This window comes from Bombina bombina, chromosome 1 (assembly GCF_027579735.1).
Source record: "Bombina bombina isolate aBomBom1 chromosome 1, aBomBom1.pri, whole genome shotgun sequence".
Taxonomy (NCBI): Eukaryota; Metazoa; Chordata; class Amphibia; order Anura; family Bombinatoridae; genus Bombina; species Bombina bombina.
In genome coordinates, this window is record NC_069499.1 from 537,789,216 (window position 1) to 537,816,511 (window position 27,296).

The 27,296-nt window shown below is 35.8% G+C and overlaps 1 protein-coding gene across 2 annotated transcripts in view; it reads right to left on the minus strand.

Annotated features, from left to right (window-relative positions):
• The window catches only part of NRP2 (neuropilin 2), a 198,447-nt gene extending 171,635 nt beyond the window's left edge, over window positions 1–26,812 (minus strand). For both annotated transcript variants that reach the window (XM_053698656.1, XM_053698657.1), the window contains exon 1: window positions 26,267–26,812. In XM_053698656.1, the coding sequence (XP_053554631.1) occupies window positions 26,267–26,339 (73 nt within the window). In that variant the 5' untranslated portion in view covers window positions 26,340–26,812. The remainder of the gene's footprint in view (window positions 1–26,266) is intronic.
• Window positions 26,813–27,296: the final 484 nt, after the last annotated feature.

The window sequence follows — 27,296 nt, forward strand, 5'->3', positions numbered from 1 at the left end:
ATAACTGCTGTTTCTGGCGAGTCTGAAGACTCGCCAGAAACACGGGCCGTCAAGCTCCTTTCGGAGCTTGATAGATAGGCCCCAATGAATCTATTGTAGTTATATGGCTTGTGAGTGAGCAACTGAGCATGTGAACACAAAGGCAGGTGATTGGTTGGTAATGGGTATACAGGTAGGATGCATTAGGTGAAACTGGATATTGGGAGATATTGGGAGACACTCAAGATTGAGTTGTTCAGAATGAGATAGCGCGCCAGAGACATTGTAACTGACAACCTAGATGGATGTTTGAGAGATAAGGTGAAAGAGGGAAATATATTCAGACACTAAGTAAAAGCATTCTATTAGTAGGATAGTTAGTATGAAGCCCAGGGGCTAGTTCTTGCGTCCCCGGGAAAAGCTACAACTATGGATGTCACACATTTTGTAACTCCAGAAAAAGAACAACAAAAGATAAGTGTTTTGGGCTGATCATAACTAAAAAAATGCCCTAAATCTAGCCTTGTGCCACTCAACATAAAGTATATTATTTCTTTGTTTAATAGCCATACATATTGATGTGCAGCATCCAAGAGTTAGGGAGTTGGCCATCACTTCATTTTAATATGATTAATTATAATGTTTAAATTAGGCATTTAAAGTTGGACAGGGTAGCTAAACTGTGCAAACTTTATCTACCATTTCTGTACATTAAACTGTAAAATAGAAGGAAATTAGAACAATTGCAACCATTCTATTGATCTCTAAGTGTGGGAGTCTAAACAAATAAAAATATGTTCACTTAATTTTTTTCCTTTTTTGACTGAAGCTTTGATGAAATTACTTATTCTGCTCAGCCTAATTTCATCTTGTGCAATCAGAGTTTAGATAATTTCATAAACACAAACAAATGCAATTTTGATGGGACAGAGCAGATGATATAATGGCGTTAGGGAATATTTATATCCTGCTTTCTTTGGGCATATAATAGCTAATATAATTCCACTAGTACTAATGATAGGGTCTGGAGTTTCACATTGTGGCCGACTCAGCAGCCATTATTTCAGAGAATGAGATCAATTTATATGATAAGGGTATATGGCGACAATAATAAAGATAATAAAAGATGCAAGTACTTGTGTATGTGTGTGTATGTGTGTGTGTATGTGTGTATATGTGTGTATTGTGTGTGTGTGTGTGTGCCAGTGTTTGTATGTGTGTATATGTGAATTGTATGTGTGTGTGTGCATGTGTGTGTGTATGTGTTTGTGTGTATGTGTGTGTGTATGCCTGTGTGTATGCGTTTGTGTTTGTGTATGCCTGTGTATGTGTTTGTGTGTATGTGTGTATTGTGTGTGTGTGTGTGCCAGTGTTTGTATGTGTGTATATGTGAATTGTATGTGTGTGTGTGCATGTGTGTGTATGTGTTTGTGTGTATGTGTGTGTGTATGCCTGTGTGTATGCGTTTGTGTTTGTGTATGTGTATGCCTGTGTATGTGTTTGTGTGTATGTGTGTATTGTGTGTGTGTGTGCCAGTGTTTGTATGTGTGTATATGTGAATTGTATGTGTGTGTGTGCATGTGTGTGTGTATGTGTTTGTGTGTATGTGTGTGTGTATGCCTGTGTGTATGCGTTTGTGTTTGTGTATGTGTGTGTGTGTATGCCTGTGTGTGTATGTGTGTGTATGTGTTTGTGTGTGTGTGTATGTGTGTATTGTGTGTGTGTGTGTGTGCCAGTGTTTGTATGTGTGTATATATGAATTGTATATGTGTGTGTGCATGTGTGTGTGCATGTGTGTGTATGCATTTGTGTTTGTGTATGTGTGTGTGTATGCCTGTGTGTGTATGCGTTTGTGTATGTGTGTGTATGCCTGTGTGTATGCGTTTGTGTATGTGTATGCCTGTGTGTGTATGCGTTTGTGTATTGTATGTGTGTATGCGTGTATGCGTTTGTGTATGTGGGTATGCGTTTGTGTATGTGTGTATTGTATGTGTGTAATGCGTGTATGCTTTTGTGTGTGTATGTGTTTGGGTGTGTATACACTTGTTAGCTCTCCAAATCTGATTGTTCTTAGGGCAATTTTTGCACTTTGTCTCTTCTTCCTACATCTTCTTGTTTTATGATATTTTGTCCATCCTCTAAATTCCCTAAACCTTGCACCTTGTTGCCGTCAATATAAACATAACGTACAGCACTTCCATATCTATCCCAATAGTAGCATTAGTATGTTTTAGTCACATTACAATGATTAAAGAGACATGAATTTCCAAATCTTCATTTTATGATTCAGATAGAGCATAACATTTTAAACAACTTCCCAATTTACTTCTATTTGCTTTATACATTTGGTGTCCTTTGTTGAAGGAACAGCACTGCACTAATGAGAGCTAGCTGAGCACATGTGGTGAACCAATGACAACAGGCATATATGTGTAGCTAACTCCCAGTTGTGCATTGCTGCGCCTGGGCCTACCTAGGTATGCTTTTCAACTAAGCAAATTAGATAATAGAAGTAAAATGGAAAGCTGTTTAAAATGACATGCTCTATCTAAATAATAAAAGAACATTTTTGTGTTTCATGTCCCTTTAAGTCGTAAACATTTTCTAAATTTGCACACACCATTAAGCACATGGGTTTACAGTAATTAGAGGGTTATGTCAGTCCTAGCAATTCCTACTAAACAGATTGCTTCTGATTAGTACTGCATAGGAATATTGAATTTTGGGATACAACATTCAAGTTCTTGTATATAAAATGAAGGCAACAAAAAGATGAGAATGATGACCAGTTTTAAAGATAGATCCTGGTTTCAGCGTTTTGATGTTCTATTTAAAACGGACTTTCAGTTCTAATTATATATACATAACCTCAATTACAAATTATGGTAAAAATGTAACAGAAGGTGTGAAGTGGCCAGACGCGTTTCCTCTAAGTGGTGCTGGAGCTTCTAGCACATTAGCGGATGCCTCTTTTAATGGTTTAGTGCTAAAGAGAATGGTTTTGAAATGAGCAAGTTCAGTACCCCAGAGAGGTTAAAAATATGTCACACTCATTCATCTCCCTCACAATAAAAACCTACAGTGTGTGTATAATATAGATACATATTTACATATATATATATATATACAGTATATTTAGGAATTAAGCACACACAAATATTCTCTCCTCCATTTTTTTTCCTGAAAATCATGATGAACTCATCGTTGCTTAACCGTGTTACAGTGCGGACGCCCTGGCCTTTCAGACATGCCAGCTGAGTCTTCTGTAATCTCAGCATCGGCTCCTTTAACTCTGCTGTTCTTTCATGTTATGAATGTTTCATTCCCCCTGAGAGCCTCAGAGAAGGCAAGGAAAAGGCAGGAATAGATTTCTTCAAGTCACTGAAGTGACCTCCCACGGGTGGCTGTTTATTACTGTAAAAAGCATAGTGTGACATCATCACTATCGCCAGAAGACTGGACTGGCACACTGCAACCTAACAGTTATTACTTAAAGGGACATAAAAGTGCAAAAAGAAAACTCAGCATTGTATTGCTTGAATATAACTAAGTGTTTAACGGTCACACATGGGTTAAACACATAGTTAAAGTAAGCTTCAGAGCAGCAATGAGATCTAGCTACACACATCTGATGAGTCAATGACAAGAGGCATTTGTGTGTAGCCACCAATCACCTGCTGGCTACCAATATTGCTCCTGAGTTTACCTATGTATGCTTTTCAACAAAAGATACCAAGTGAACAAAGTACATTTAATTACAAATGTTAGCTGAAAAGTCTCTTAGAAGTGCATGATTTATATGTAGCAATGTTCTGATTCCTTGGTTTTCCTATGGGGTTAATTGACTAGAGCATAAAGTGTCTCTTCCAGTCATAGTGAATAAATTCCATATGAAAAACATGCTTGCTGCTATTTCAAACTTGTAAGTTGCAATTTGAGTATTATTAGTATATTTATTTCAATAACGCTAAACAACTCTCTGTTAGCCAAGAGGATAAGAAAAAATGTATACTGTGTTTTGTTTTTAATTTCTCTACCCACTGATATTTGTTGTTGTTTTTGATCATGTGACTTCAGCTGTAAGTATTATAGGTAGTTGCGTTTATGGTGTATATGGCCGGCAAGTAGGCTTCTAGCAATGTTGTCTGTAATCACTTGGTAAAAAATAAGAAGCATCAAGAAAGAAGAATAAGTCATGCGAGTGAGTTCAGAGTGGACCACAAGTGACCTTAGGTAAATCACGTCATCTCTTTGACTGTAACCTGGGCTAGGTCTTACTGTGAGTAAAAATGATTTCTATTTACAGAACAGAGCACACTGTCAGCACTATGTAATTATGTTATTATCATAGAGCCTAGTAATGAGGAGAATGTTTACATCATAGATCTTCAGTATTATTGATCCCATTAAAGGCAGTACAATAGGGAGTTTGTAGCTGTATCAATTCCAGAAAGTGCAAGTTACTTTGCGATCGCTCATAATGGACCAGTTTGTCAACCTGACAACATATTCTTAAATGGATTAAAGGCTTCAGGAGGTAAGCATAATCCAGAGGATAAGAAATGCTATAACAAGAAGTCAAGTTATGAACACACAGGCATGGTTGGAAAACATATAACTGTCTGCCTAGTTCATACTTTATCTGGCACTCCCAAAATATACTTCTATATATATAAAATGTCTTTCCATTAATATTGCAATGTGTCCCCTAATACAAAAAAGATTGGGCACCCCTAAAAACACTTGTCTGATATTACTAGAAATAAGATGGATATTGATGGAATGAATAAGCTGTGCCTAAGGGCATATGACATCTTTATTGACTCCTGCTGGCAGGATCAGCAAGAATGTTAGGAATTACTATATTATTGAAACAGCGGTGGACTCAAATGTTGGGCTCTAAGTTGAAACTAATACTCTACAGTAATTTTACAACTATACCTCATATATAATGTCAAGCCAGAGCATGACAGATCCCTGGAGCCACACATTTTAAAATGGCTCCTAAATATTTTGGTTATTCTAAATCAGAGGTACTCAACACTTTTTGATAAGTTCTCTGACAGTTCTCTGACACTACTAGCTTATTTTTCAATACAGTCAAAACGGTAAAAGTATATTTCCTACATATGAATGATCCCCATTTAAAGGGGCATACAAGTAGAGGAAATGCTTTTAATTATTCAAGAGTTTTATTATGGCACTACTTGCTTTCATGTAGCTATTTATTAAACTGCTGCAAAGTAAAGTCAGCTCCAGAGCAGCAATAAACTTAGCTGGACACATCTGGTGAGTCAATGACAAGAGGAACATGCATGTATCAACCAGCTAGCTCTCAGTAGTGCATTGCTGCTCCTAAGCATACTGAAGTATGCCTTTCAACAAAGAAACAAACTGAGTTTAATAACCAAAGTAAATGAAAAAGTATCTTAAAAGTACAAGTTCTACCATTTAAGTTTAATTTTGAATGGTATGTCCTTTAAATCATGTTAACAATGAAAGCCGTTTAATTTTTAATTTTAAGTGAACAGGAAGTGCAACTGAGCCTAATTGCTCACAGGGTGATGAGCACTGCTTTATTGGTGGCCACTGACATGCCCCACTAGCATAAAAATCACAGATGTTTTTTTCCAGTGCAAAAACATAAGTTAACAATATATATATATAACAACCCAGGAAAGATTTACTATACATTTATAATAATACGTTTAAAAAAAAAAAGGGTAATTTGAACTAGAATACATGTTTAAAGGGACAGTCAACTCAAAAAAATGTATTGTTTAAAAAGAGATAATCCCTTTATTACCCATTCCCCAGTTTTGCACAGAAAACATGGTTATATTAAAACACTTTTTAACTTTGTGATTACCTTGGCCTAGATTTAGAGTTCGGCGGTAAAAGGGCTGTTAACGCTCCGCGGGTTTTTTTCTGGCCGCACCATAAATTTAACTCTGGTATCGAGAGTTCAAACAAATGCTGCGTTAGGCTCCAAAAAAGGAGCGTAGAGCATTTTTACCGCAAATGCAACTCTCGATACCAGAGTTGCTTACGGACGCGGCCGGCATCAAAAACGTGCTCGTGCACGATTCTCCCATAGGAAACAATGGGGCTGTTTGAGCTGAAAAAAAACCTAACACCTGCAAAAAAGCAGCGTTCAGCTCCTAACGCAGCCCCATTGTTTCCTATGGGGAAACACCTCCTAAGTCTGCACCTAACACCCTAACATGTACCCCGAGTCTAAACACCCCTAACCTTACACTTATTAACCCCTAATCTGCCGACCCCGCTATCGCTGACCCCTGCATTACACTTTTAACCCCTAATCTGCCGCTCCGTAAACCGCCGCCACCTACGTTATCCCTATGTACCCCTAATCTGCTGCCCTAACATCGCCGACCCCTATGTTATATTTATTAACCCCTAATCTGCCCCCCACAACGTCGCCGACACCTACCTACACTTATTAACCCCTAATCTGCCGAGCGGACCTGAGCGCTACTATAATAAAGTTATTAACCCCTAATCCGCCTCACTAACCCTATCATAAATAGTATTAACCCCTAATCTGCCCTCCCTAACATCGCCGACACCTACCTTCAATTATTAACCCCTAATCTGCCGACCGGAGCTCACCGCTATTCTAATAAATGTATTAACCCCTAAAGCTAAGTCTAACCCTAACACTAACACCCCCCTAAGTTAAATATAATTTTTATCTAACGAAATAAATTAACTCTTATTAAATAAATAATTCCTATTTAAAGCTAAATACTTACCTGTAAAATACATCCTAATATAGCTACAATATAAATTATAATTATATTATACCTATTTTAGGATTAATATTTATTTTACAGGCAACTTTGTAATTATTTTAACCAGGTACAATAGCTATTAAATAGTTAAGAACTATTTAATAGTTACCTAGTTAAAATAATTACAAATTTACCTGTAAAATAAATCCTAACCTAAGATATAATTAAACCTAACACTACCCTATCAATAAAATAATTAAATAAACTACCTACAATTACCTACAATTAACCTAACACTACACTATCAATAAATTAATTAAACACAATTGCTACAAATAAATAACATTAAATAAACTATCTAAAGTACAAAAAATAAAAAAGAACTAAGTTACAGAAAATAATAAAATATTTACAAACATAAGAAAAATATTACAACAATTTTAAACTAATTACACCTACTCTAAGCCCCCTAATAAAATAACAAAGCCCCCCAAAATAAAAAATTCCCTACCCTATTCTAAAATACAAATATTACAAGCTCTTTTACCTTACCGGCCCTGAACAGGGCCCTTTGCGGGGCATGCCCCAAGAATTTCAGCTCTTTTGCCTGTAAAAAAAAACATACTATACCCCCCCCCCAACATTACAACCCACCACCCACATACCCCTAATCTAACCCAAACCACCCTTAAATAAACCTAACACTACCCCCCTGATGATCTTCCTACCTTGTCTTCACCATGCCAGGTTCACCGATCCGTCCTGGCTCCAAGATCTTCATCCAACCCAAGCGGGGGCTAGACATCCACTGAAGAAGTCCAGAAGAGGGTCCAAAGTCTTCCTCCTATCCGGCAAGAAGAGGACATCCGGACCGGCAAACATCTTCTCCAAGCGGCATCTTCTATCTTCTTCCATCCGATGACGACCGGCTCCATCTTGAAGACCTCCAGCGCGGATCCATCCTCTTCTTCCGACGACTAGACGACGAATGACGGTTCCTTTAAGGGACGTCATCCAAGATGGCGTCCCTCGAATTCCGATTGGCTGATAGGATTCTATCAGCCAATCGGAATTAAGGTAGGAATTTTCTGATTGGCTGATGGAATCAGCCAATCAGAATATAGTTCAATCCGATTGGCTGATCCAATCAGCCAATCAGATTGAGCTCGCATTCTATTGGCTGTTCCGATCAGCCAATAGAATGCGAGCTCAATCTGATTGGCTGATTGGATCAGCCAATCGGATTGAACTATATTCTGATTGGCTGATTCCATCAGCCAATCAGAAAATTCCTACCTTAATTCCGATTGGCTGATAGAATCCTATCAGCCAATCGGAATTCGAGGGACGCCATCTTGGATGACGTCCCTTAAAGGAACCGTCATTCGTCGTCTAGTCGTCGGAAGAAGAGGATGGATCCGCGCTGGAGGTCTTCAAGATGGAGCCGGTCGTCATCGGATGGAAGAAGATAGAAGATGCCGCTTGGAGAAGATGTTTGCCGGTCCGGATGTCCTCTTCTTGCCGGATAGGAGGAAGACTTTGGACCCTCTTCTGGACTTCTTCAGTGGATGTCTAGCCCCCGCTTGGGTTGGATGAAGATCTTGGAGCCAGGACGGATCGGTGAACCTGGCATGGTGAAGACAAGGTAGGAAGATCATCAGGGGGGTAGTGTTAGGTTTATTTAAGGGGGGTTTGGGTTAGATTAGGGGTATGTGGGTGGTGGGTTGTAATGTTGGGGGGGGGGTATAGTATGTTTTTTTTTTACAGGCAAAAGAGCTGAAATTCTTGGGGCATGCCCCGCAAAGGGCCCTGTTCAGGGCTGGTAAGGTAAAAGAGCTTGTAATATTTGTATTTTAGAATAGGGTAGGGAATTTTTTATTTTGGGGGGCTTTGTTATTTTATTAGGGGGCTTAGAGTAGGTGTAATTAGTTTAAAATTGTTGTAATATTTTTCTTATGTTTGTAAATATTTTATTATTTTCTGTAACTTAGTTCTTTTTTATTTTTTGTACTTTAGATAGTTTATTTAATGTTATTTATTTGTAGCAATTGTGTTTAATTAATTTATTGATAGTGTAGTGTTAGGTTAATTGTAGGTAATTGTAGGTAGTTTATTTAATTATTTTATTGATAGGGTAGTGTTAGGTTTAATTATATCTTAGGTTAGGATTTATTTTACAGGTAAATTTGTAATTATTTTAACTAGGTAACTATTAAATAGTTCTTAACTATTTAATAGCTATTGTACCTGGTTAAAATAATTACAAAGTTGCCTGTAAAATAAATATTAATCCTAAAATAGGTATAATATAATTATAATTTATATTGTAGCTATATTAGGATGTATTTTACAGGTAAGTATTTAGCTTTAAATAGGAATTATTTATTTAATAAGAGTTAATTTATTTCGTTAGATAAAAATTATATTTAACTTAGGGGGGTGTTAGTGTTAGGGTTAGACTTAGCTTTAGGGGTTAATACATTTATTAGAATAGCGGTGAGCTCCGGTCGGCAGATTAGGGGTTAATAATTGAAGGTAGGTGTCGGCGATGTTAGGGAGGGCAGATTAGGGGTTAATACTATTTATGATAGGGTTAGTGAGGCGGATTAGGGGTTAATAACTTTATTATAGTAGCGCTCAGGTCCGCTCGGCAGATTAGGGGTTAATAAGTGTAGGTAGGTGTCGGCGACGTTGTGGGGGGCAGATTAGGGGTTAATAAATATAACATAGGGGTCGGCGATGTTAGGGGTAGCAGATTAGGGGTACATAGGGATAACGTAGGTGGCGGCGATTTGCGGTCGGAAGATTAGGGGTTAATTATTTTAAGTAGCTTGCGGCGACGTTGTGGGGGGCAAGTTAGGGGTTAATAGATATAATACAGGGGTCGGCGGTGTTAGGGGCAGCAGATTAGGGGTACATAAGTATAACGTAGGTGGCGGTCGGCAGATTAGGGGTTAAAAATTTTAATCGAGTGGCGGCGATGTGGGGGGACCTCGGTTTAGGGGTACATAGGTAGTTTATGGGTGTTAGTGTACTTTAGGGTACAGTAGTTAAGAGCTTTATAAACCGGCGTTAGCCAGAAAGCTCTTAACTCCTGCTATTTTCAGGCGGCTGGAATCTTGTCGTTAGAGCTCTAACGCTCACTGCAGAAACGACTCTAAATACCAGCGTTAGAAAGATCCCATTGAAAAGATAGGCTACGCAAATGGCGTAGGGGGATCTGCGGTATGGAAAAGTCGCGGCTGAAAAGTGAGCGTTAGACCCTTTAATCACTGACTCCAAATACCAGCGGGCGCCCAAAACCAGCGTTAGGAGCCTCTAACGCTGGTTTTGACGGCTACCGCCGAACTCTAAATCTAGGCCTTAGTTTCTAAGCATCTTCTGACAGCCCCCTGATCACATGACTTTTTATTTATTTGTTATCTATTGACTTGCATTTAAAGGGACATTAAACACTTTGAGATGGTAATATAAAATGATAAATTGTATATAATAAAACAACTCTGCAATATACTTTCATTATTTATTTTATCCTCTTTGCCTGTAATTCCATTCTGAAATTGTGAGCTTTTCAGTTCCTGTTAGAAATGGAAGTGCAGAACACTGTTAAATCCAGCACAACTATTGGCTGCACACTCTAATGACCTATGTATAACTGACCCTAATTGGCCACAGCAGAGAAGGTAACACAAGTTACAACATGGCAGCTCCCAGTGTTTTATAGACACTAAAACTTTAAACTTATTTTGTCACTTTTTAAACAACTAATGAAACTTTAAAAAATACATCTACATGTTAGTCATGGACTAATCTTTTCTTTGAATGAATCATTCTATCTAGAATGTATTTAGTGTTTAATGTCCCTTTAAGAAAATTTGTGATGTGTTGTTATCGATAATGGTTCACATGAACTAGCACTCCCCTGTTGTGAAAAGCTAATAAAAAAGCATGTGAACAGGGGGCTGTCTTTAGTGGCTTAGAAACAAACAGAAATTTAGAAGTTTAAACGTTATAATGTATATTAATATAACAATGTTGGTTGTGCAAAGCTGGGGAATGGGTCGTAAAAGGCATTATATATTTTTTAAACAATAACAATTTTTGTGTTGACTGTCCCTTTAATATTGATCCATTTGTCCAGATGAGCTAAGTAAATAATTATTGTACAGTAACTTATTTAAGCCGTGTAGTTACACTGAAGCTAAGGTCATCGAACTGGAAATGAGATATACTAATAAGAAAATCTCCCACACAGTGGACTGTACAGAGTAAGGCAATACATTTTTTATCTCTCAGAATGATAGGTTTTCTGATATACACCAAAAATAGAACTGTTAGATACATAATATATACTAAACTAGGCTTCAACTCCTTATGACTAGTGCATAGTGTCATATAGCAATGGTGCTAAAAGAGATGCTCTAATACACAAACATGCACTAATTCATTCGTTACTGACCCTAGCTAATTATAGGCCAGATTACGAGTGGAGCGCTAACATTTGGAAGTGAGCGATAAGTTTTTTTCTGTGTGTTCAAGTGCGTTGGGTTTTTCGCTTGTATTACAAGTTGAAAACAAACGCGATCACTCAAGCGCTATTCAAGTTAACACTCGTCAGGTTACTGCGTCCTCAGAACTCTAGTTAACTGTTTTGTGAAACAAAACAGTGTCACAAAACACATCAAAAATACATTATAAAGTAACACTCATAATAACACCATCTAATAAAATTACCGTTATAAGGGCTCAAAGATATGAGGTCTCAGAGATACATACATATACATGTCTAAAGATGTGAATGTGTGCGTGTATGTATATATATATATGTGTGTGTGTGTATGTATATATATATATATATGTGTGTGTGTGTGTGTATATATATATATATGTGTGTGTGTGTGTGTGTATGTATATATATATATATATATGTGTGTGTGTGTGTATGTATATATATATATGTGTGTGTGTATGTATATATATATATATGTGTGTGTGTATGTATATATATATGTGTGTGTGTGTGTGTATGTATATATATATATGTGTGTGTGTGTGTGTGTGTATATATATATTTGTGTGTGTGTATATATATGTGTGTGTGTGTGTATATATATATATATATGTGTGTGTGTGTGTGTGTGTGTATATATATATACATGTGTGTGTGTGTATATATATATATATATATGTGTGTGTGTGTATATATATATATATGTGTGTGTGTGTGTGTGTGTGTATATATGTGTGTGTGTGTGTGTGTATATATATATATATGTGTGTGTGTGTGTGTATATATATATATATACATGTGTGTGTGTGTGTGTATATATATATATATATGTGTGTGTGTGTGTGTGTATATATATATATATGTGTGTGTGTGTGTGTGTATATATATATATATGTGTGTGTGTATATATATATATATATATGTGTGTGTGTGTGTATTGGAGCCCTTTGCAGTTAAGTAGGTGAAAACATGTAAAATCATATTTATGCAATACTCATTTTTAATAAAGTGTTATAGTGTGTATTTACTGTAAATATTTCACATTCCAATGTTCTGCACATAGCAGGATATGTTATATATATTTATCAATAGATATTCCTATATATCTCTGTATCAATACATATATATATATATATATAATCATGTATAGATTTATAGTACCAAAATACCATCAGATATATGTAGAAATATTTATTTATGAATAAATAGAATATATTCTTGTATGTGAAGAACATTGGAATGTAAAATATTCATATTTTTATGTGGGGTTAGCACACTTGAGAATATGCGATCGGGTTTGCGCGCGAGTAGGGGTTAAATACATATTAAAGTGACAGTAAAGTCCAAATTAAACTATCAGATTTGGCTAGAGCACGTGATTTACGTCAACCTTTAAATGTACTTCTTTCATGAAATTTGGTTTGCTCTCTCTATATCCTTTGTTGGAGAGTAAAGCTGGTTAGGCTAATAGGAGCTCACTTTATGGCAGCAGTTTTTATTTGTTTACCATTGCTATAAACAATGTTGCAAACACTGCTACCAGATGACTATAGACACATACAAGCTCCCGAGCTCACCAAATATTACTCTTTAACAAAGGATACCAAGAGAACTAAGGAAAAAGTTGTTTAAAATTGCATGCTCTATCATATCCATTGAAGGTTAATTTTGACTTTACTGCCCCTTTAATCTAGGCACAGCATGACATTTTTGCATCATTCCCTTTAACAGGGGAAACTACACTACAATAAACCCAGTGGCAGATACTATACACAGGTGTCATCATAATTAGCATTGTGTCATATTGGGGAACAGAACTCCAACAATGCCACATATCTGATTATCCTGCAGATTACAACACTATTATAAACATCACCATAGTTATACAGAAAGATTCTATATTTTTTTCTAATATAATATGTGCCAAAAAGGGTGTTAGTTGTTCTCCAGTAGTAACATTTTTAATTTTAAGTAGAACTCCTATCAATAGGTGCCTAGCAGACTGAGGAATCTGTTGGCCCTCTACAAATAACCGATAATAATAATAATAATAGCAGACATGACATCATATTTTCCCCAAAATAAGATCATTTTCTTCTTTTTCTCAAATATCAACAACAACCTTTCTAGGGAAGACTAAATCTCACAGCAGACACTTAACACTGTTAAATCCCCATTCTTGTGTGTTTGCTGAATTTGCCCCCTACTATACTGACACACACAGGGGGATTTTGTGTCTAGATCAGGACTGTCTTATTCACACTGCAATACCTGGACAGGGCTCTCGTGCTCAGAGTCTCAGTGATGACATTATATATTCTGGACAATACTTTACAGGAATATTTATTGGACTAGAAAGCTCTAAAATTACTACTTGCGGATTGACTCACTGGAAAAGCCCCTGCTTGGTGCTGCAGAGTGGAAATTCCATGATATCCTCAGTACAGAAACATAATTTAGCCTACACCTACACTTTATTTAAAGAGATATTAGCATTAAATAAAAAATGAGTATGTTAAAACACTGTGTGTAACAATTATTTGACTAATATTTACCCTTTCATGGTGACTTATCACTGCATTTGCAAAATGAATGCGGAAATGTATGTAACTTACTGCTCAGCATTTGGTATATTTTTTTTAAATCAGACAATGTTTAGATACTTTTGCTTCGGGACATTTTATCAATTCATCTCTACGTTTTTCAAATACTCACTTTTTTTTTAAATACCTTTGTATTTCAGCAACTGAACTAATATTAATAAAAAGGCATCAAGGTTAATTTATTATTCACTTTACAGCCAGAAATGGCAATGCATTGTTGCACTCCCTGGCAGCTAAGGGGTTACATGATTATTTTGTTCCCAGCACTTCTCAGAAACAGGAATAAAGTAATGAACAATGTCATCACGAGATGTGATAACATGCAGAAAATATAAGCCTAGCTACACAGGATGTTTTTCAAATGTCTTCAACAGGGCAAAAATAGTGTTAAAGTTATGTACATACATTTTCTGCTATACAAGCTTTATATTTAAATTGTTTTTTACTTTATTTTTTTATGCACAAAAAAATGTTCAATGTGTTTAATTGCTGTACTATTATATTCATGCCAGAATTTTTTTTTTTTTTTCAGCACAATTTCTCTTTAAACCCCTTAGACTGAATTAGTGAATAATATAAAAGCATACAAGAGCACATTTTTCCTTACTGCTGCCCTAAGGCAATTTCAGAATCATAAAGGGCAAATGGCTAGGTAGGTGCAAAGGAGAGAAAAGGGACAGAGAAGAAAACACAAGAGGAAATGAGGACAATGACAAGTCAGGGGGAAAAAAATAAACTTGTGGGGACAATATTGGTTTTGACATTAAAGGGACACTGAACCCAATTTTTTTCGTTCACGATTCAGATGGAGCATGAAATTTTAAGCAACTTTCTAATTTACTCCAATTATAAATTTTTCTTCATTTTCTTGCTATCTTTATTTTAAAAGCAGGAATGTAAATCTTAGCAGCCAGCCCATTTTAGGTTCAGCACCATGGATAGCGCTTGCTTATTGGAGGCTTACATTTACCCACCAATAAGCAAGAATAGCCCAGGTTCTCAACCAAAAATGGTCCGGCTCCTAAGCATCACATTCCTGCTTTTTAAATAAAGATAGCAAGAGAACAAAGAAAAATTGATAATAGGAGTAAATTAGAAAGTTGCTTATAATTGCATGCTCTATCTGAATCATGAAAGAAACATTTTAGGTTTAGTGTCCCTTTAATATAGCAGAAAAAAACACCCCTAGTTGAAACGATAAGGCAACAGTAAGATGTTCATGCTATTGACATTCTCAGCCCTACCAGACACAAATGGTTCACAGAACACACATGATTTCTTTTATTATTCAGGTAGCAGCCCTGAGGTACAGCAAGCAATTTTAATCAACTTTCCAGTTTACTTCTATTATCAAATATTCTTAGTTTTCTTTGTATACTTTGTTGAAAAGCAGCAAGGTACGCTCAGGAGCGTGTCTACTGCACTATATGGCAGCAGTTTTGCAAGAATGCTATTCATTTGCAAGAACACTAGATGGCAGCACTTTTTTTTCTTCCATGTGCATGCTACCTACCTTTCTATTCAACAAAGAACGCAATGAGAACAAAAGAAAGTTGACAACAGAAGTAAATTGAAAACTTTTTTTAAATAATATGCTCACAAAGGAAAACAATAATTTATATGTCCCTTTAGCATATAGTTTATCAAAATGGTTTAAAGGGATAAGAAATTCAGATAGAGCATGTCATTTTAAGACACTTGTAAATTCACTTCTATTTTCAAATGTACTTTGTTCTCTTGGTATTCATTGTTGAAAAATACTATGTACATATCCTACTGTACTGGGAGCTTGCTGGTGATTGGTGCCTGCACATATTTGTCTCTTGTGATTGGCTGGCTAGATTTGTTCAGCTAACTCTAAGTAGTGCAATCCTGCTTCTTCAGCAAAGGCTATCAAAGGAATGAAGCAAATTTTATAATATAAGTAAACTGGAAAGTTGTTTAAAATTGTATGTATCCTGAAAGAAAGAAAATTGGTTTTTGTGTCCCTTTAAGATCTTGTTTAGCAATGACACACTAAACCTTTCATAAAGAACTACAGTTTAATAACAGTGATTTAAAGGGCTGAAGAAGATGGCAAAAGATTGAGATAAGAAAGCAAATGGAGGAGAAAGGAATGATGCTGCAGATTTTAGTGTAAAAGCTGGAATGAGCAGCAATATTCACAAAGATCTGACTTTGCACTGACTGTATACAATTATTACATTCAAATTCAACTATTACATTCAAACCAGATATAGGAAACTGTTGAATTTTGATGTCCCTGGGCCTTCTGGGAAAACACATATGTAGTTCTGCATAACATTTCTGATTATTTATTCTACAAAACTGTAGGTTTTAAAAAAAAAAAATAATAATAAATATAAGTAACTAAATAGAGATCTCTGAAAAACTAGACCTAACAAAATGATTATAGTAACCAACCAACCTTAGAGGAAAATGAGAGGTAAGCCAGCTCACTCATGTTTTAATTTATTTTAGTTGTTTTTTTATAATTTAATTTTTTTTTATTTGCCATCAACTCTGGTGGGATTCGTGCATTTCACTTATCGCAGCTTTATTTTTACATTGCAGCTGCACTGTACGAAGGTCACATAATTTGGCTGCAATCCCAGCAGTTAGAAATTAATTTTTTCCTTTTTAATACATACTGGTATCCCCAAAGGATTAGATCAAGTGCCTTATCTGTACTTGACAGCTTCCTAAACCCCAAGAAAGAATCCTTTCTTCTGTGAAGGGTCTCAATGGCGCAGGACCACAATGCTTTGCAACTTGGTGTTTAAAGAGCATTCCATTACACAGGTCAACCCCTAGGTCTCTCCATCTTAAATTGACACATTGTATGGAGGTGTTCACAGCTCTCACACTGAAACCATAGATTAATAGTGAGCTTTACTAAAGACCTCACCGAATGAAATTAAAGTCTCATTTCATATTTATCACAAAAAAATGATTTTCTTTATTTACAAATATTTTAGTGCTATGTTACCTTTTATTATTGTATCTGTATATATACAGATCAGAAATACTATTAATATTATTATTAATCCATATATATATATACAAATCAGAAGCCTAATCATTTTGGAGTTTCAGTTATAAATAGTTTCTGAGATTGTTTTTCTATTTTATACACTATTTTTGAACATGTGATGTATTGAGATCTGAGCTATTTCTATAACAGAATCCAGTAACATTTTCCACTGATCAACAAGTTATTAGGTACAAGAAAAACTTCTAAATATAAATTATAAATCTACACCAGCACACATAAAGGGACATGAAACCCATATTGTTTATTTAATGATTCATATAGAGCATGTCATTTTAAACAACGTTCTAATGTACTTCTGTTATCAGATTTTCTTTGTTCTCTTGGTATCTCTTGTTGAAAAGCAGGAATGTAATTTAAAGGGACATGAAACCCACATTTTTTCTTTCATGATTTAGGAAGAGCATGCAATTTTAAAGAACTTTCTAATTTACTTCTTTTATCTAATTTGCTTCATTCTCTTGATATTCTTTGCTGAAAAGCATATCTAGATAGGCTCAGTAGCTGCTGATTGGTTGATGCACATAGATGCCTCGTGTGATTAGCTCATACATGTGCATTGTTATTTATTCAACAAAGGATATCTTAAGAATGAAGCAAATTAGATAATAGAAGTCAATTGGAATGTTATTTAAAATTGTATTCTCTATCTGAATCATGAAATATTTTTTGGGGGTTTAGTGTCCCTTTCAGGAGTGTGCACATGTTTGGAGCACTATATGGCAGCAGTTTTGCTAGAATGTTATCCATTTGCAACAGCATTATTCCCTGCCATGTAAGTGCTCCAGACATTTACCTACGTATATCTTCAACAACAATTATCATAGGAACGAAGCAAATTTGTTAATAGAAGAACCCCTTTTAAAATGGTATGATCTGTCTGAATCACAGAAGAAGTATTGCATAGTTCATTTGGGGCAGGTTTGTATTTAAAACACCTAGAATTGCAGACTTTGCCTGGTCCCTTTCTCCTGTACAATATTGAAAAACAGCTGAGGACAAAAAGAATTAGAAACTATATAGCGGAATCAACTGAGTGACTGGGACTGCGCTCCTGGCTACTCACATCTGCAAAGCAAGGAAATTTATAGCGATGTGCACCGGAACGCTTCTGCCTCCTTCTCCCCTATGGAAACAATATCCCAGGGGCATGTTAAATTCAATTTAATGGCTTGGGCAATACAGCCTTTGGATGGTTGTACTACACAAGCTTTTATTCAATAAAGAAAAAGGCTGACCGACTTCAACAACAACAAAACAAGAACTTTTTTGTATTTTATATACAGACAATCCATGGGCTACCATTACACGACCATGTACATTAAACGTAAGTGTTTTCACAGTAATATAAATGATTTGCCTATAACTTAAACAATATACAAGTCTAGTCTAGTCTTACAGACTGAAAGGGTGACAGGATATGCTCATGGGCCACCAATTGCTACAAATGGTCCTCTCAATACAGCATATTAAAGGGACATTATACACTCATTTTTTCTTTGCATAAATGTTTTGTAGATGATCTATTTATAAAACCCATAAAGTTTTTTTTTTTTAAATAAATATATAGTTTTACTTATTTTTAAATAACATTGCTCTGATTTTCAGACTCCTAACCAAGCCCCAAAGTTTTATTTCAATACCGTCAGCTACCTTCTCCAGCTTGCTCCTGTTTGTGTAAAGGGTCTTTTCATATGCAAAAGGAGGGGGAGTGTCTTATTTGCCACTTGCAGTGGGCTTTCCAACTACCTTTTCAACAGAGCCAAACTGAAAGCTTCTAAGTACGTTTTTAAACAGTTTTATACTGGATTTTTATATCAGTATCTGTGCATCTTATTCTTTATAGTAGTGTCTATTACATGCAGTTATATGAAAATGAGTGTATACTGTCCCTTTAAAAATGAAATGAATTAAATGTTCTTGTGATTGTACTTTATATGGCTGTGTGCAATTTCTTTTAACTCCTTGCTGTTAAGGGAGACAACATTCAATGAACGAAAATAACTGGCTTGTATTTTATAAATGATGGGGGAGGGGTTTAAACCAGTTATGAAAATGTCATAAAGATAAAGCTAATTTGTCATTATCAGTCTGCAAAATGACAGAAGTATGTGTTTGATGTGTATGATCTCCCAAAGGAAAATGCAAATGACCCTTTGCAGGTAACATTACATTGCAATACTAATACAGATAATTTCAGAGGGGTTAATATACCCTGCTACATGAGAGATAAGAGTACTGAAGATCTGAATCTAGACTGCACAGGATGTTGGATTTGCTGGCAACAGAAGAGGTTGTTCTCACTGATCTATCAGAATCACCAGCAGCAAACAGAATTTTGAAGATAAGTTATTGAATTCAAAATATTGTTGACACTCATAGAATCTTAAAACATTAATGGAACACACAAAGACTGAAGATTTTCTCATTACTGTGTCTAGAGGTATCTTAAAGGGACAGTTTACTGTCACATTTGAATTTGAATATTACATTTAAAAAACACAGTATTAGACTAGAAATACTTATTCGAATTTGAATGTGACATTCGAATTCGAATGTTGCTTTCAAATTTGAATATTACATTTATTAAACACAGTTGTAGACTAGAAATACTATTTTAAATTCAAATGTTACATTCAAATTCAAATGTCACATTCAAATTTGAATATTACATTTCGAAATTGAATGAATACATAGCTTAACATTCTATTATTCAAACAAATATTTTCGAATTTTATTTAAAAATTCGATAACGAAAATTTGAAAATAGAATGTTATATAAACATTCGAAATTCGATTTGAACGAATGTATCAAAATTCTTTTTAAATTTCGAATATTTAGAAACATTCGCCCATCGCTACCAATGATCCACTTTACCTGCTGGAGTGTATTAAATTGTTTGCAAGTATTTCCATTACCCTTATATTTGCATTTGAAATAGTTTATTTAGCCTGTGGTATCCCCACCCATCCTGAAAGTTTTTGGCCTCAAGGCCAAGCTGTGTTAACACAGCCAGTAGAAGAAATTACACTCCCAGTCGGTTATAGAACAGATAAGGTAATAAAATATTAATTTTCCATTGTTCTCTCCAAGTATTGGTGATTGGTTTATGGACAGATATAAAATAAAGAAGCAGGTATATGTACACAATGTGATAAAGTAATGAGATCTGATTATACCTACAAGCTCAACCCATTTTATTAGGTTGTGGCTTCAAAATACAAAATAAGCTAATTCATATACACAAATAAGCTTTAAAAAGGCAAATCTTATACATTTTATACTCTGCAGCTTTATTAAAAAAGTAACTGGAAACACATTAAGGGAAAAACAATTTTATAGTATACTGTCCTTTTAACCCAACAAAAGAACCTTGATCACTGTATTGATTTAGTGTTTTATGTAATAATTTATGTATTACTTGCACAGTTTTTCATCACCAAGGATTTGCTTTACAACCATGTATTACCATGTATTTTTTAACACACTAAGGGCCCATTTCTCTAACGATCTCCGATCTGGGAGATCCTGTAAGAAGTCTTGTCAGTACTTTAAGGCCTCTCAAAGAATTTCGAACGGCAAATTTTAGCTTGAAAGATATTTATCTCACTATGCAAGGCTCTGGATATGAGGAGACCTCTACAATACAAGATCTAACCCCCCCCCCAAAAAAAAAAAAAAAGATTTAGCGTGATTTCTTTCATTGCCGGCGAGTTATTTGATCATCATGCCCTAAGTGTAATTAAGCAAACTAAACCTATTTTTCAGCACCAGCCGAGCTCTTTAACATTTTTCCTTTTTTTAAAGACTCACTTCAGTGCAGGGATTATATTACCGAGCCCTTTTTTCCTTATATGCAAACATATTGTAGTGCCCAGGATAAGACTAGTCCATAAATAGAACATATCTATGATAATTGGAGACCAGGTGGCTAAATTGTCTGTGTCTCTGGTAGCCACCTGCTTTAAATTATCATGTGGAAGACAAGGCTGGGGAGTTGTTTTCAAAAAGGGATATGTCCGTTTACTGAACAAAAAGTAAGAATACACACATGGCCTCACAGTTTCTTGCTATAAAAGCAACACACACATAATTGAGTCTGGCTTATGATGCCAACTCTTCATATCAGTGTTTAATTTCTCTATTAGGATTGCTGTCACCCATATAATACTTTCCTTATAACTCCACTTTGCATACAATTTCTGAAAGAAAGAAAAAAAAATCCCACCATATCCCAGATTATAAAATCTAAATATCTCTAAATAAAATATATTTCAAACTGGGAAAAAATGTATCCTAACATTGACATACATATCAATTCATTTTAAAAGCAAAGAATAGAGTTAAAGAAGTTACATGCGTGCCTCTTGTATACATATTTTAACAGCTGGTTAATAATTAACTATATAGAAGTGTAGACACTACAATGACAAATAAACAGATTTAAAATATGCATACTTGCATGGCTTTTCCAAAGCAATACTGCTACCATATCTGTTATGATGTTATTTACATTATGTAATTTTAAAGTTTGCAATTTTAAATAGTCCCAAACAAAAAGGTCAAATATTATGATCTGCAACTAACAATAGAACAGACGGAATCTATTAACAATTTGTAGAAGCATTTCCAATGCTTTCTTCTGTTACTCTAAAATGTATCCCCCGCCCCAACCATATGATATCTTCAGAGGTGCAACAATCAAATAATAAGCTGCCACATTTTCACAGAAAATATTATAAAACATTTGATTGATCACAGCAATGCTGTCTAGGATTTAGCATTCTTTAAAACTGTGCATAGGTCATAAAGCAAGTAGGGTGTTTCAGTCTAAGACCATACTGTCATGGCAAAAGTGAATAGATTGCAACCCTAGAGGACAAAACAACCTGTCTCTGGTATCACATTTCCACCTCAGACGTTTAATGAAATCATTGTATTGAAACATATCTATAAATTCTGACCTGGTAAAGTTGCACAATAAACATGCATTATCTTCGCTCTTTATACACTTAAGCTCATATTTACCAACCCTACAAGAGTAAACTTTACTTGCAACTTCGATTTTCATAGAACTACACACCTAGAGCAATTAGTTGTTAACATCAAAAGTTGTAGATAGCCTTGTGCTGAAGATTTTTTGACATGTTCTGATACTCTTCAGTATATGAACAATGAAGCTTTGCAATTGGCTGAGACTGTAAATTTAGAATTTGTCATGTAAGCAAAAACTAAGGAAATTCAAACATAGGTGGCGATAGAGCTCAACGGAAGCATAACGTCATGATTACTATGCCTTTAACTAAATATTAATATAGATTTGCTGTTCCCACAACAACAAATGTTTTATATACTTTAAAAAAAATAAGTTTACATTTGATAAACATCAGAATATAAAACCTCCAAAACATTTTTTGACAGGATACTATATATAACATTATTTCTGACAAGAGTAAGAATGAAATACTGGCTCTGAAATTTCTCTTAGAGCAGACACAAGTGTAAATGTATCTTTAAATGTACAGCTCCAGGCATGTGAACAACTCCACAATAATACATTATAGGGATAGGTATGGCAGATATTAATGGTAACTCTGAGATCAAAGTACCACTTCTAAAGAGTTTATAGACAAATTAAATATATGGACAATTTTAAGACATTAGTCTAATAATTGCATTATTTATTTAAAGCGTTTCTACCCTAGGGGGTTCCCTGTTCTAAAAGCACAAGCCTTGAATTTTAAGCAAGCAATAACAACGGATACAAAAAGATAGCCATAATTATCCATTATAATAGTAATCAATGTATGGACCTAAAAAGGAGGCGAGCTGAGTCTGCCCTGTTGGGTTTCAAACCAGCAACTCTGAGGTTTGAACAGGTACTGTAGATATTTTATATATACTTCTGAGAGGGAAAAAATAACTTTACTATATAGCTGAATGTAAATATTGTGGATTATGTGCGGAAAACATAAAAACTAAAGATCTGTAGGACAAATAACCCTATTGTGACATCTCAGTAGATTCAAAAACACCATCATGCGAAGCTGGAATTAATAGAAATTGCTTTAAATCCCTGCTTTCAGTGCCTGGGTGTGCCTCTATGCTTCTGGTAGACTATTTTATTCTATTTAATACTTAAATTAGATTTCAGCTTGAGTCTAGACATATTTTTCTCTACAAAAATGTATGCTTAAAAGGAACTCATTCTGACATTACAGATCAACCCTTTTCAGCAGAGCATGAAATATCCCATTTTGATAGGCTTAAAACACAATTATCTTTGCTCATTTGCAGAAGACACTTCTGAGCAGAAATATGGGATTGGCTACTACCCTAAGGACATACAATGCTTTCTCAAGCTGTCTCATAGAGGGAAAACCCATCTAATTTTGATAGAGGGGGACCTCACATGACCCTCCCAAAGGGGCAGCTGAATGGATAAGTCCATATGTTCCTCAGTCCCTGGCTTCAGAGCAGTAGAGTGGTTAATGGTGACACAGGTGGTGGTTAATGTGGACAACGAAGTGTGAACCAGCCAGGCTGGGTGTCACTTTTATGAGTCTCCACATGGCGGGTATTGAACAATCTATTTCTGGGATGTGCTTTATCTGGTTGACCAGTAATAGTATACAATTGTCCACTACTCAAGAGAAGGCACCAGACTTTTATTAGTGGTGAAATATTGGTACTTATTGTTTATCATATTACAAAAATAACACTTTACAAATTACTGTTATATCATAAGGACAACTATAAATAAAAAATAACGTGAATTCCTGCTTCTCAAATAGTAGCTTACCATTCCTACAAATGTGTTTGTTTTAGGTGTCAATTTCACATTTAATCCCAGCATCATTCATCCCTGCATCATCACTGAATAAATTCTGTCACAAGTTACGGGTAAAGAGGCTTACTGCAAAAGTCAGTTGCCACTAAATGCTTTCATGTGATCAGTTTATTGATATGTCCAAAAAGGCTGAATACTGGTTTAACTGAAAGCTCTGCTTTTGCAGACTACTATGCTTTAGACATTAAAATCAGACTGAAAATGATTGCCAGGCGGTCGGTGCACGTGTGCATATTCTATAATGTACTAAAAAGATATAGAAAATGTAGAATCCTGCAGCATATGTGCTAGGATCCCAGCATAGTTTTATTAAACAACCATGCACAATTCTGCTTAGGCCAAAAATTCAAAATATACCTATGCTGTGATACAAAAACCCTGTGTATACATACAGTGATCCACTGGATCTTGCAGATCAATTGTAAACTAGGTCACTTTTGATTGTTTTTCATTATTTTCTATAAATCTAAGCCAGTCTATGCATAAATTGTCATAGTGGGATGCCAGGTGGCTGGCCTTTGATCAAATAAGGATCTTACATGCATCCATGATCCAATTATTCCAGAGCATAATTTATCCAGCTAAAGGAAAAATAGGTTACTTGTCCCTAGGAAAAGATGTGGAGAGAGCAGACAAGATGAGTATTTATGGCTCAAGTCCCCCCAGGCATGTTTTCCACCCTTTAAAGTTTTAATCACATGGGGATCCTAAAGGGAGGATGATTGCCAAAGCCACTTAGCTAGCTGGGGATCATAAGATGCCATTCCCTTCTGAAATCCTCATCCAACACTGAGATGGATAATCCTCTTTCTAAAATCACAGGGCTCATTCTCTCCACTGCCAGATCTGCAGTGTGCCGGTTCACGTCATTGCTGAGCCCTGAATATTTTGATTGAAATAATTCCCTTACTTCAAGCTATACAGCACTGTCTTACCCTAGTTATCACACCATTTGTCTATCGCTTGAATAAGGAATAAATCATTTTCTAGGTTTGCTTTATTATTGTTATCATTATTTAGAGTGCACAATTATTAATATTTTAGCAGAACCCTACTCTACAGTATGTGTCCCAGCTGGCAAATAAAAGGCGTTACTAAAGGAGAGAGGGTATCATTGTAATACAAGCAAGGAAATGTAGCTTTGGTTCAGCCACAACGCCAGCTGAATATTCAACCAGTGTAGCAAGCAAGCCCGTGTAAAATTCATGACCACCTTGCATTAGAGGGACGCTCAACTCCCAAGTTACAACAGTACATATTTTATTTATAAAATAACACCTTTTAACAAAAAAAAAACCCTGCTGGCTCATATCTATTTAAACATTTTTTTTCTAGATAACAGAAGAAATAGAAAGTCAATTAGGGCTAATAGCTTCCCAACAATGACCCTTTGGGCTGTATTTGCGCATTGTTACTATGTGTAATTTCATTGTAGTTTGCAGGACAGTAACAATTGCTTGTTGCTATCTCTATTGTGACACGTTGAGAGCTAATCTTATTTACAAGCGAGCCAGACTTGCTTCAAGAGAGATCAAAGTTATCTTATGGAATATGTGTATTGTGCTACATAAACCACAACGTTGCGCCTTCAACTTGTTCTTATTTTAATATTTATGCCTCAAGACATTCGTCTGAAATGCGGCACTCACTACTCACTCATAGCTCTTTTCGTTTCAAAATGGCCAATGATGTTCAAAATTCATTGGAAAGCAGCCGCAGGAAAGCCATTGCTGAATTGGTATTACTATTAACAGATAAAATAAAACATATGTGGTTATCACTTTATCTCTGCACTCCCAGTTTGTGTGTATCTGTTTGGCACGACACATAAGCAGTAAAGCATACGGAAGACTTACAAAAAACACTTCACATGAGTTGTGTATTTTTGAGGTTTGCATTGTTTGTTTTATCTCCTAAAATGTAATTTCATTGCCTCACTTTCCAAACAGCCCATGTAGATCAGACGCACACACTCTGCACTAGGGCTCTGCTGGCAACGCACAACTGTAAACAGCCAAATACTGAGATAATCTCAAAACCTATCAGCAAGATCCCAATCACACACATTTTCCCCCTCTATCTTGCACTCTGTCTCTTGTACATCCAGATTCCTTTTCTTCCCAGCAATCCCCTTTAATTGGAATTTAAATCAAGTTCTTTATAAATGATTAATGCGCGTCTAGTGGGACTAGAGGTAACGCTTGGGAGATATGCTCTGCTTCAACACAACACATGAAGGCAAAAAAAAGAGGATTGCAAAGGCTTTGTAGTATTTTTAAACCTTTGATTTATTCCAGATGTGACATCCAGCAGCAGCCAGAGCCTGTCTCCTTTTGGAGAATGCGTTTTGTAAGGGAGGAGAAGGGGGAGTGAGTGCTGGAGATGGAAGGAGCAATGTCTGTAGCCCCTTCTGTTGGACATGGGACACGCACACGGGTCATCAAAGTACTAACTGAAGGTGGATCCCCCATACATCCCAACAATACAGGAATTAGTAATAACTTTAAAAATCTTACCTCCCTGACTTGAACCACTGGATCCAGAAAAGTAGAGAGAAATAACTCCCAGATAAAGAGTCCAAAAATCCATTTTCGCTTTAATACAAAAATTTGAAATCCTTTGCTATAAAGTCATTTAGTTTGACCAATCTGTTCTTTTTTTTTCTCTTAGTGCCTTCAGCACGAGCAAAAAAACTTCAAACTCATGAGCAAGAGGATTCCTTTATTGGACTGAAGTAATTTTCCAAAATATGTTCCCCCAAAATGACACCCCTCCCAGAAACAAAAAGTATTAACTGGGACAGCCAGACAAGGGTGGCAAATATTTAGTGTCTCCTTCTTCCTTGCAAACAAATGGTTATTTCCACTGGTGAGATGTTGCAGTTGTAGAAAAAATGAAATTGTGCAACTGAAAAGCAAATGAAGCAGGATAGAAAGGCTGGTCCTCTGGTGGGTTAGCAGTTTATCTTTGGCTGAATGGTCGCAGGAGATCTGCCGGGGTGTGATGATGGCCAGGGAGTGTGATCAGTGAGACTATTCTGTCTGCCTCTCTCTCAGTCTCTCCTCTCCCTTATACATGTGGATGTCAGCACTGGGAGGCAGAGCCACACTCTTACACACAGCTTGGGCACGCCCCTCTTCCCTGTCACTGACAGTGTGCTAGGCAAGCACAGCCTCAAAGCACTGGGGGAGCCAGCGCACAATATACACACCTGCACTGATGTGTGAGCTACAGGTGACATACGCACGGCAACAGGTCTCTATCCACAGCTGGGAGGTGTCGAGTGTTTTAGTGTATGGAATACATATAGTTTTTAAATTAATCATTTGTGAGATAGATTAATGTGTTTTTATTTCACCACTATGTGAAATCTATCAACCTATCTTTATTTGTCTGCCTGTATTTATACCTCTGTGTGTAAATATATCTATTTGTTAGCTATCTATATCAATTTTCTGTATTCACATATAATCAGTATCTTTTGTATTGATCTATATTTTAACCATATTTAACTACTTTTGCAACGTTCTATAATAATCTATATCA